The sequence below is a fragment of the Lactuca virosa genome, chromosome 8 (genome assembly GCF_052849685.1).
Source record: "Lactuca virosa cultivar CGN04683 chromosome 8, Lactuca_virosa_CGN04683_v6, whole genome shotgun sequence".
NCBI classification, from domain to species: Eukaryota; Viridiplantae; Streptophyta; class Magnoliopsida; order Asterales; family Asteraceae; genus Lactuca; species Lactuca virosa.
This window is the reverse complement of record NC_136433.1, coordinates 309,713,802-309,727,036: the sequence shown is the minus strand read 5'-3', so window position 1 is coordinate 309,727,036 and position 13,235 is coordinate 309,713,802. Positions and strand designations below refer to the sequence as shown.

Here is a 13,235-nt window from a genome sequence, read left to right as displayed (position 1 = left end):
TATCATATGTAAAATAATTTAATCGAGCACCTCCAAGATTTTCCAAAAAAATAAGTGATAGGCCGCTTACCTTGAATGAGAACAGCTCCTATTCTAATGCCACTCGCATCACACTCTACCTCGAATGGTTGCGAAAACTCAGGAAGTGCTAAAATCGAAGCAGCACACAATAATTCCTTCACTTTCGCAAAGGCCTTCTGAGCATCCTACCCTATGAGAAAGCTCCTTTTCTTAAAAAAAAACATAAGATTTGACTCATAACAGTACTAAATTTACGAATAAACCTCCTATAAAACGAAGCCAATCCATGAAATGATCGGACTTCGGAAACAATAGTATGAGTAGGCCACAACTTAATTGCTTCGATCTTGGATTTATCCACTGACACACCATATTTGGAAACAACATAACCCAATAAAAGTACCTTTTCCAGCAAGAACAAACATTTGTCCTTCTTCCCATAGAGATTTTGTGTTCTAAGAGTATTGAACACCTTTCATAAATGCACCATATGATCTTATTTTCTTTTGTATATACCAAGATATCATCAAGGTGTATATACAACTATGAATCTCCCACAAAAAGACTTTAATACTTCGTTCATCAACCTCATGAAAGTACTAGGCACATTCGTAAGACCAAATGTCATCACCGTCCATTCGTACAACCTATGCGTGGTCTTGATGGTTGTCTTCCATTCATCACCTTCTTTCATGTGAATCTGATGATAACCACTTCAAAAATCGATCTTCGAAAACACCACTAACCCATGCAATTTATCTAACATATCGTCAAGTCTAGGAATGGGAAACATATACTTGATCATTATATTACTCACTGGTATACTATCCACACACATTCACTATGTTCCATCCTTCTTAGTCATGTGTAGGATCGGAAGAGCACATGGACTAAGGCTTGCACGACCATAGCCTTTAGTAATCAACTCATCAATTTGTTTTTGCAACTCGTTCGTTTCCTCCGGATTACAACTTTAAGCAGCCTTGTTTGGTAAAGAAGTACCTGGAACAAGGTCGATGTGATGTTCAATACCACAGATTGGTGGTAAACCTGGTAGTAAATCGGTTGGGAAAACATCATAAAACTCCATTAGGGAGTCTGTGATTAGACCTCGTACTTTCACATTCACCTCCTCCATCGGGTCTTCGTTCTCAGTCTCCACCCTTGGGTCTTCTTTCACAACAATGACATAGATCTTTTCTCCTTGATTGAGAATATGCTCTACCTCCCTTTTGCTAGCCATCATAGTAAGACTTGGCTTTTTGTGGTTCATTGATCTCACTGATGTAGAAGACATAGGTGAAAACACAATATTTTTGCAATTATGTTTCAACGCATACTCATTACTTCTTCCCCTATGTACCACATCCTTATCAAATTTCCAAGGACATCCCAATTGAATATGAAAAGTATCAATTGGAATCAAATCACACAAAATCTCATCCTTGCAGGATCCCAATATTAAACCAACTTGAACTGGCTTCATCACTTTAACTTTATTACCATCGTCTAACCAATGAAGTGCGTATGGTTTAGGATAGGTTGTTGTGACTAAACCCAACTTTGTAACCATCTCACTTGAGGCCATGTTTGTACAGCTACCGACATCAATGATCAAGCTACACCATTGGTCTTTCACACGACACTTGGTGTGAAAAAGTCGCAGTGGAAATATTCGCAGTAATAGGAGTAGTCGTTGCTTTTAAACTCACTTCGGATTTTACCCAAGCTTTGGTTTAACAGCTTCCCCACTAGAACTCCCCACGTACTTTTCCTTCCCTTATGCTTTTACCTTCAACCTGAGACTACAAAGCGCATCAAAATCAAAACATGGATAAAGTTCTACTGTACCTAAAATATTGTAATTCAGGGCATGCATAAAATGTGGCATCTTCTGTTTGCCAGCCTTTTCAACATCTCCAAGCAATGATAACTTTCATTAGTATATTCTCCCACGCTTAGTTTCCCTTGCCTCAATTCCACCATCCTCCTATATGTGGCCGATCTATGATGAGCAGGCACATATAGTTTCCAGAGTTTTTTCTTTAAGGATATCCAAAAGGTAATCTTTTCTTTACCCTCTCTATTCTTCAAACCTTCATACCGAAATGATGCTCATCCACTCAAATTCAGAACTGCATACATACAGCACTTATCATCTTCAAACTCCTTGAACTCAACGATCATGTTGATCTTTCTTTCCCAATCTAAGTAAGCTTCCAGATCAGCCCCACCAACGAACTTAGGCAACTCGTTGATTTTACAATCATCAGCAACCCTAAATTGCCCACGCCTAGGCTGCCGTCTGTAACACCGTAAATTATCAAACAAATTTTTCGTTTTTAAAATCACACAAATCTCGTCAACACATTTCACAAAATACCCAAAATGTCAAATTATAAAAAACACATGTTCATAGTTGTTTGAATAAAATCCAGGATCCTCAGAAACATAACTTCATCTCGTGTGTAAAATCGAGTCGCCGCCTTCCCGTGATCCTAAGAAGTACCTGAAACACATAACACATAACACGGTAAGCACGAAGCTTAGTGAGTCCCAAAATACCACACACTACTCATTAGCCTCTCGTGGCTATATCTCGAATAAGACCCTCCGGTCAATGTGTCTCTGTGGAACCCTCCGGTCCCACAACTCGGGTGGACCCTCTGGTCATATCTCAACAATGCACAGTATAAAATACATAATAAATCACAAGACAGAATACATGATATCACACGTCTCAGTATAAGCACTAAAGATCAGCATATACATAGAGTACTATAACATCATAAGTCACAAAGACAATATGCACAATAACACATATCACATTATAAACAAATAAGACCCTCCGGTCAATAGTGTAGCAAGACCCTCCAGTCTACAATGTACTAAGACCCTCCGGTCAATAATGTAATTAAGACCCTTCGGTCAATAACACAAATAAGACCCTCTGGTCACACATAAATTACCACATGGGTAAGTATAGTGAGAAGACTCACCTCGGATGGCGAATAGATCCTATAAATGCTATTGTTGTACTTCGGCTTCTAACACTGAGTCAAACCCACAATTAACCTCATTAGGATTTAATACCCAACCCTCACATATTAGGTCTAAATATGGTTCACCAACCCGGCACATAAATACCCCATGCCAATTGGGCCTACCAAGGCCCAATAGCAAATGGGTCCACAAAAGTCCACTAATGGTCCAACTATGGCCTAATTTTCCAAATTGGGCCCAAGCCCTCATATAGGCCTTACCCTAAAGCCCATCTAAATACTCTAGCCCACATGATTACTCTTGGATGGCCCATAAATAGCCCAATCACCAAAGCCTAATAGAAAGGCCCAACTCAAGGCCCAAGCAAAATTAGGATTTTCACATAAAATGACGATTAGGGTTAAATGTTTCTCACTTAACCCATTAAGTCCAACATTCCACTAGGCCATTCGCACAATGAATTCGGACATAATTCACAATATCCATCTAACAGTCCAACCGCGGGTCTCGGTAAAATCCAAACTAACAAACCCAAAATTAGGGTTTTCTAAACCCTAATTAGGGTTTCTAGCCCAATCACCATCCAACTAGTCCAGATCAAGCATTTGGGACGATTAGGGTTCACTATGCCAAGCACCACCCACTACCACCTCAGGTAGTGGTGGTCAGTGGCGGCTCACGGCGGCGGCCACCACCTCACGGTGGTGGTGGTGGGTTTTGCGGCCACATAAACACGCATACTACCTCCAAAATACCAGAAACCGTGAAAACACTCGAGCATACACCCATATACACACCCACAACCACCTCCTACGGTGGCTGGTGGCGGCATAGGGTGGCAGAAAACAGCAATGGGTGGTAGCAAGATAATGGCCACCATGGTGGGCTTCCATGGTGGTTCCCACGCTTTTCCGACCGACAAAAACTCGCACGCACACAAGTACACCATCTGGACACAAGAAGCACACCCAATCACAGCCACCCTCGCGGTGGCGCATGGCAGTCGGAGGGGAGGAGTCAACCGCAGGCGCTTCTCGATATAGCGGTGGCGGCGATAGCTCGGCGACAGCAAGGATGGAGACAAGGAGGCGTATGTTATCCGACGAGGAACAATGGCAGTGAATTTGCGATTTGTTCCCTCGGTGTCACAACTAGCATATTGCTAGGAAATTCTACTCTCATGTAATTATTCACCTAGTGTAATAACTTGTACTCTAAGCGAATATCATACTCTATGCTCATTCAAATACATCTCATATGTTCAACTAAGGGCTGAAAACCCTAAAAATCCCGATACAAGTTCATTATGAACTAGGATTCTCTTATTGGGCCAAATGGACCAATAAGCCTCCCACTTGACTACTTTAGGCCTAGGAACCGTAATTGGGCTCTAATTAGACCCAAATTCTTGAAACTATAACATTTTGGGCCATTTGGGCCTAGAATTATCCATTCTATCTCTAATGGGACTTGATGGGCCATAAATGATTTAATTAGCCCTAATGGGCCATAAACCCATACCTTTTACCATATTAGGCCGTGAACCTTCATAAGGGCCCAATGGGTCGAAAAATACTATTGGGCTTCATAAAATTCGAGCAAAGCCAAAGAATGGGCCAAAACAATTTCATCTTCATTCCTCTTAGCCCATTCTCGACCCAATATGTTTATTAGACAAAAAAAGGGGGAGAAAAGAAATGGAAGAAGGATGGATTAGATTATTGACTACAGATAATTGTTTAACAAATATCCATAAAATCACATACATCCATAAAGATTATTACCCTCCATGCAAAACTTTTCCCCCTCTCTTCATAACACTCTCGGCCAAGAGCATACCCAAACACACACATACTTTCAAACTCCTTCAAATACACTCTCAAGAACATCTTCCCCAATCCTCTCAAAATTTTCGAAATTGTGAGCTTTCCAAGAAGGTTTTCCATCCAAAATCACTTCAAGTTACACTCTTCTGGTAAGATCTTGTAAACTTAAGTTGGTTTACTTAATTTTTAGCTAAATCACTCAATATCAACACCTATTCTCATGATTTTTCTTCCTAGAACCTCCTAAGTTTGAAAACCACTCGAAGAAGGCTTGCTAAAGACCGAGATCTCTCCATTTCTTCCTCAAAACCGAAACATCAAGGCAAAGGTGAGTTCATACCCCTTGATTTTCTGTTTTATATGATTTTTGGGGGAGAATACAAGTTGATATGTGCTAGATCTATGTATTTGTGCATGCTTATGTGTGTTTTCTTAATTTAAGTTGTGATTATGTGATGAAACACTATAGATCTCGAAAATCTCTAACCAAAATTAGTGATGTTTGTAAACTAAAACATTTCATATAACTTACTATAAAGATGAATGTGATATACATGTAAAGATCCTTAAGGAACTTAACAAATCTTGAAAAAGGGACCATTTTTGGCACATAAACAAACAGTTGAGGTTTTTAGTTTATTTTCGATTTTTATAAGGGTCACAAGAGTCATTTTATTTTTAAAAATGGGTCTTTATGATATTTATGACTTTAAAGGGGCTAAAAGTAGAATTTTCACATAATGGGCCATAATATGGGCCATTACGGTTTCCTTGGGCCTAAAATGTAAAAATCTTGATTTTATGGATAAAATTGTCGTTTGATACAAATTTGAGCTAAAAATGTAAATTTGTGGAGTTAGGGGCTGAAAATGACACTTTAATAGAAATTGGACCAAAAATGATATTTTTATAAAATTGGACCGAAATTGTCATTTTTATGAAAAATGGGCTGAAAATGTAATTTTTGTAGAAATTGGTCGAAAACAGCAAGATTTATATATTTGGGCCAAAAATATTCATTTAGATGTATTTGGGTTAAAAATGTTAAATTATATTTAATTGGGCCGAAATTGTAAATATTTATAAATTTTGGGCTGAAAGTAAAATTTTAACCAAAATGGGCCACAAATGGTCATTATATTTGAATTAAGCCCATAAATTGAAGACTTTTAGTCTTAAGGGATCTAAAGTGTCAAATTTTCCAAAAATGTGACTAAATTGTATATTTTCGGTCTAATGGGCCAAAAGTGTCACTATTACAAATATTAGATATTTTTGTTGTCTTGGTAAACCTCGAGCTAAAATAAACAACGAAATAATAACGAATGGACGAAATACATTGATAACAATTTTTATTGGGCCTAATACTCTCGTTACATGACCAATGGGCCTTAAGGGCCCATTTAAGTGTATATTGGGCCTAATATTTTTCATGACATGTTTATTGGGCCTTGCGGCCCATTTACATGTTAACTTGCGCCTGAACTATGGATCACATGTTTATTGGGCCTTAGTGGTCCATTTACATGCCTATTGGGCCTAAATTACCCTTTTACATGTTTATTGGGCCTTAGTGGTCCATTTACATGCTAACTGGGCTTGGACTGAAAATCACATGCTTAGTGGATCTTAGTTATACCTCTACATATTTATTGAACTTCATATATTCATATACATACTTTTGGATTTGAAAATTTAAAACATACACGTAAACATTATACTTGGTGAAATACATTACTCGTGAATAAGTTAAGAATCTAGTGAGATTTGTCGGTTGACACCTTTGAGTGTATGATCGTAGCCTGTAGTTATAACCAGAGTTTCCTGGAGGGAGAGCGGGAGTTTGTGTATAGATCTATACGGGGTGACCCCCCACGCCTTAGCTGTTCGCTACAGCTAGACTAGGCGAGTCTAGGGCGACAAACCTTACCTACATCAAAACTGGCGCCTGAAAAGGCCAAGACAGGCGAATTAGTCATTATCAATCATCGTTGTAATGGCTCACTTAGAGACTAACTTCATCAAAGATTTCGGTATATTTATACAAATCTGGACGATACTAAAAAAACATACATACATCGATACTCGGTCTTGGAAATTTTATGATTACAATACTTTTATAAGCAGAAAATATCGGATTTTCTGGAATAAATACATTTATACATTACCTTCTACTTACAATAGAAAATACAGGGTTTTTATCTGGATTACATTGTTGTTATTTATACATTCCAAAAGCAGCAAACACACATGCATTAATACTTGATTTTGACACATTACTTTCAAACTACTTTACAGAAAATATCGGATTTTCTGGTGTTTTACGAACCATACAAAACTTTTCATTCAAACATGCTTATGAACTCACCAACATTATATATGTTGACGCTTTCAAAATAACTTGTATTCTCAGGGATTCGTTAAGCGGAAGAATCAACAAGAATATGGGATTTTGTACTGAATGTTTTGGTCATGTAATTTAAAAGATTGTACTTGATGTAAACAATTGCAGTTGTATTATATTATGCATGGTGATGATGATGTTATGTTTCATTTATAGTCATTGTGATGATATTTCAAGATGAAGTCACGCACAAGCCCCCGGACTTTTCCGTCGTCTGGTTCGGGGGTGTGACACTCGGCCTCTATTGCCCAACATCCACACCTGTCTCGACAATTCTTCACCGTCCGCGTCAACTGAGATAGCATGGCAGGTGGCTCGCGACTCCGACAACGGCTAGGAGGCAGCCAATTGGTCTTAACCAGGCGGCGGCTGTGAGGAGAACATAAGGTGGTGGCTAACACACTTTAGGGTTAGGGTTTTGGGGGAAGCGACCTTAAGACGGGAAAGATAGATCACCAGGTGTCAATCCCGTGTTTATTCAAACTTCCATCCAAATATCCAACTTCAGTCGCTCCTCACAATTTTGTTTTCAATCTAAGTCCAAAACTTACCAAATAGCCCCTGACCTCAGAATTCTTTACAAATTGAATCCGGAATTTACCATTTAGCCCTTGTTTGCCAAAATCTATTCAAATTAAGTCCCAAAAGTTACCAAGTAGTCCCTGCCTTCATAAATATTTACGGAACCAATCCGAAACTTACACTTTTAACCCCAAACTTCTAAAATTATTACGGTTAACTACTCGAAACCAACACCTTGCTAAATTATTAATGATTTTAGGGTTTCTATTCATATTAACTCTTATCCCTTTGTTTATTTAATATACAGGATGTTACACCGTCTTTCTCCACCATCTAGCAAACCATGCAAGGCTTCACGCAATGAGTTAATGAAATTTGGATCATCAATATTCATGGTTTCTTGATGCAACTTCCAAAACACCAACAACAAGACAATCAATCAAACAAATTCGTTAGTAAAATCAAAATCTGAGGCTCTGATACCACTTATGATGCGTGTATGGAGGGATTGATTTCAAATACTTAGAATGCATCGGAATATTCATGATTAAAGACAAGAACACGATAACAAATAATTAACTTATGCAACAAGAAATCAAAAAGTATATAAGTGATAAACAATCTAGACCTATAGATTGAGTATCGATGAAAACAAATGAAGACCTATTGATTTGAGTTCGTATCAACCTAGAACACGATCTAGAATTGACAAAAAGCGAGTGAGCAACTCAAATGAAACAAAGTTCTTTATTTCGAAATCAGCAAAACAATCCTCTCTCCACAGGTTCTACTAAGGGCTATTTATAGCCTTACAAGGTTCAAAAAAATAAGGAAACTCTAAAATAAAAGGAAACTTCAAAATAAAAAGAAACTTCCTTGCAAAGGCTTATTTACGCTAAAAATAAACCAAACACGCCTCTAGAACCTTCCAGTTAAACTTTCGCATTTTAAACTTTCGCATGTACACGTGACTCTTCACATTTTAAACTTTCACATCCAAAATCCATGACTAGTCGTTCGTAGTCACCTTCCCAAGCTTCGTATTCGCAATGAATCTTCTGGGTTTCACATCCACTACGATTGTCTGCATCCATTCGCACACGGTCGCATCCAACAAGTGACTTTGACTGTGAAAGGTTGTGATTCACATTTGCATCAAAATCCCATTTGAACTCCTAAGGGGAACAAGTTGAGAAGTGTCGATACATGAATACTCTTAGTTGGGACTGGGCACCCCGACGATTGGCATATCCGCAAACCTTCCCTCCATCATGCATACAGGCTCGTCACATATCTCGACGAACATCTTTAGGATCACCTCTTGAATTGCATCGTGTGTCTCTGTTGTTATCATTTGCTTCATCTCATGGACATTCAATCCATAACCAAAGCCAAAATCAGGAGTGTTCCTAGTCGTCACCACTTTGAAACAAAATGGAAATTATTACAATAATGCTATAGAACACATACAAGTATAGCTAATATCACTCATACAGTTCCTTGGTTTCCCCTTTCACTTCTCTTGGCTCAAGCTTGGATACTATGATTCAATGGCAGGGGCCCTGTTACTATCGTCCACAAAGATCCATGCCTACTCCATGGTGCATCCCAAAGTAGCCAAGTCACTTCTCACCGACGACTCTAGCGATCTGCCCTACACCAGCACATTCCAACACTCATCCTAGCTCACCAGGACTCCCACCCCACCCTACTATTCCACCGAAAAGAAACTCCTATTAATTCTAATTAACTACCTTGCGAATACTATTACATGCAACTAAAATTAAGAAGCATTTTGACTAATAGATCTCACACTACAAGGGTTAGATTCAAATAAGAGTTGTGAAATAGAGCTAAACCAACAATCTAAGGCCCCATAATTATAGGCTCGTGCAACTTAACATATTATTTTGATAGCTAATTAGTATTAAGAAGAAAAGCACGAAAGCAGTCGGCAAATAATCAGTAAAACTAACATGTTATACTAGCATATACATGATATTCTAACATTCAAAACAATAACAAGATTTGAACACTTTCCTTTCTTCATCTGGTACCGACTGACTGTACAAACAAAGCTTGCGATCACTTTATCCAAATACTTCATTTAGTTCTCATACAAACAAAGCTTGCGATCACCTTATATATTGACCTCATAATCAATTCAGTCCTTATATCTTTTTTTATTTAATTAAGTCCCAAAAACCGGTAATCATATTCAATTTAACCATTTTATCCGGTCAACAGGTCATCACCCTTTCAAAGATTAAATTTTTGGCCCAATTTTCAAAATTTATTACAAATTTGGTCCAAATTTTACACTTTTGGCCCAGATTTTAAATTTTAATACAAATTTGGTCCAAAATTTACCCTTTTAGCGGAAATTTTAGAATTTTGTTATGAATTCATCCTAAATATAGTTGTTTTTACAAAAAATTTTCTCAAAATCTTGTTTCGAATATGTTTTTTCTTTATAAAATCATATTTATACGAAAAAAACATATTTTCACATAAAAAATCTTATATTTTCTATATAAAAAGTGTTTATAAAATAAAAACTTTTTTCGTATACGTAATACCTATTTATAAAAATAGATATTTATTAAGTACATAAATATATACAAGTCCGTTTTTATAAAAACAAATGTATACAAACATGTATTTTACAAAAAAAATGTATACAAACACTATTTTAGTATAAATACATTTGTATGCAAACACATATTTATAAAAAACATGTAAAAAAACACCTATTTCATAGTAAATTTATACATTTCTTTTGTAAAAACATATATATATATATATATATATATATATATATATATATATATATTATAAACATCTATTTTGTAATAAATGCATTTTTTCTCAAACACGTTTATATATAAAATGTATACAAACACGTATTATATAAAAAGTTATTCAAACATGTTTTTTATAAAAGAAATGTATACAAACACGATTTTATAAGAAATATAGATACACACCTATATATATATATATATATATATATATATATATACATATATATATATATATATATATATATATATATATATATATATATATATATATATATATATATATATATATATATATAAGGTTGCAGAACTCGTTACTCGGTAACTGTTCGGCCGATTACCGAGTAGCGAGTACCCGGGAGTACTCGGGGAGTACTCAGATTCGGCAATTCATGTAGAAATATTTTTAGGGGAATTATATATGTCAAAATCATAAGTTAAAATCATAAGTTGATTGAAATATATAACAAAATTAGATAAATGTGAATATACAAAACCTAAAAAACACATAATGGTCTCACTTCGTGAATAATTACTGAAAAATTAAGATATATATGTACTAATAATCACATGTATGTGTTAAATAATAAATTATGAAGTATATTATACATATTAATCACCGACTTGACCGTATTTTACAACACTACTCAGTTCAGTAAAGAGGCCGATCGGGGAGTACTTAGGATTCTGTAACTCGCCTCGGTAACGGGCCGAGTAGCGAACACTATATATATATATATATATATATATATATATATATATATATATATATATATATGTTTACTATGAAACAGGTGTTTTTTTTTACATTTTTTTTATAAATATGTGTTTGCATACAAATGTATTTATAATAAAATAGGTGTTTCTATACATTTTTTTTTGTAAAATACATGTTTGTATACATGTTTTTTATAAAAATGGATGTGTATATATTTATGTACTTAATAAATACCTATTTTTAAAAATAGGTATTTCGTATACAAAAACGTTTTTTTAAAAAAAAAAGTGTTTATATAGAAAATATAAGATTTTTTATGTGAAAATATATTTTTTTGTGTACAAATATGATTTTATAAAGAAAAAACATATTCGAAACAAAATTTTGAGAAAAAAAGTTGTAAAAACAACTAAAGTTAGGATGAATTCATAACAAAATTCTAAAATTTGGGCCAAAAGGGTAAATTTTGGACCAAATTTGTAATAAAATTAAAAATCTAGGCAAAAAGTGTAAATTTTGGACCAAAATTGTAATAAATTTTGAAATCTGGGCCAGAAATGTAGATTTTGAAAGTTGGATGATTTGTTGACCGGGTAAAAGGATTAAATTGAATTCGATTACCGGTTTTTTGGATTTAATTGAATAAAAAAAGATATAAGGACTAAAGCGATTATGAGACCAATATGTAACGACTTTATTGTAGTTTTCCCAAAAATTTATATTATAAAATAACCCTTCACCTAAAAACTTGAGTTCAGAACTCACCAAGTTGAGCTTGTTTCTCTCAAGCTGTGCTCTGATACCAACTTGTAACATCCCAAATTTTCAAAAAAAAATCGAACTTTTTAAATAATACAAATAATTCATTAAACATTTATTATTAAATGAAAATTTAAAATTTAAAACCCAAGATAAGATCAAATACTAAAACCATTATCAATTATAATTCCATAATTTATGAAACACATTTACTCAAATTTCAAAACCAACATCGCGCTTACAATCATGTCCGACCATCCTGTATACCTGAAACAATGTTATAAAGGGAAAAAGGGTAAGCACAAAGTTTAGTTAATTCCAAACATACACAGTATCATATCATATAATCATTACCGCCATACACATATAAAGTGGTATCAAACACATAACCGCACATGCATGTCAAAGAACAAATCAGTAACAGACATATTATTATTGGGACACACATGCATGTCAACGAACGAATCAGTAACAGACATATTATTATTCGGACACATTGGCTAGGCCCGATCCCCCTTGCTCAGTACATTAAGCCTTTAGGATACTTTGGCTAAGCCTAAACCCCCGTACCCAAACCCCTTGGGATACATTGGTCTTGCCCAATCCCCTTTGCTCAGATCCTTGAGCCTTTGGGACACATTGGCTAGGCCCGATCCCCACTTGGATACACCGAGTCCTACCATTAATATCCTCAGAATGTGAAGGAAACCATAATATTACTAGATTCAAATCTCACCTAGTGCTATCCACACAAACAATACTTACCATACACGACCCAACATAAAGAAAATACAATACAACACAATGTAGTGATTATCTCACCTCCTATAGCAAGAGCAACCTCCAAAAGCAGTTGGGATTCACTCACACTAGGTCACCCTTCAAACCTCCTAATAATATCAATTAAATTTAATATATAGCTACTCATTTTCACTAGATATGCAAATGGACTTACGAGTTAAATTTTTAGATTTTAACCCAAAATCGTAGCCTGTTCTAGAAAAGCAGGGTCTATATCAGGTCTGGGAGAAAAGCAGGGACAAAGTAGACTAAATTTCTAAGCTTTGAGAGTTTACGGAACCTAATTCTGACTCTCGATGATTGTTCTAGAATTTTCCTAAAATATAGGCATATTCGTTAATTTTACAACATTTCCAACTTTGGTTATTAAGGGTTAAATG

General features: G+C 35.5%; 1 protein-coding gene across 1 annotated transcript; it reads right to left on the bottom strand.

Moving 5' to 3' along the window:
- Positions 1-994: 994 nt before the first annotated feature.
- Positions 995-1,609, bottom strand: LOC145131690 (uncharacterized). Its single transcript, XM_079066349.1, has one exon. It carries the CDS (start codon positions 1,607-1,609, stop codon positions 995-997), a length of 615 nt encoding a protein of 204 aa, XP_078922475.1.
- Between the last annotated feature and the right edge of the window lie 11,626 nt (positions 1,610-13,235).

What these genes read in the sequence shown, in the direction of transcription:
- LOC145131690 (XM_079066349.1), bottom strand. Translation starts at nt 1,609, where the DNA reads ATGGCCTCAAGTGAGATGGTTACAAAGTTGGGTTTAGTCACAACAACC.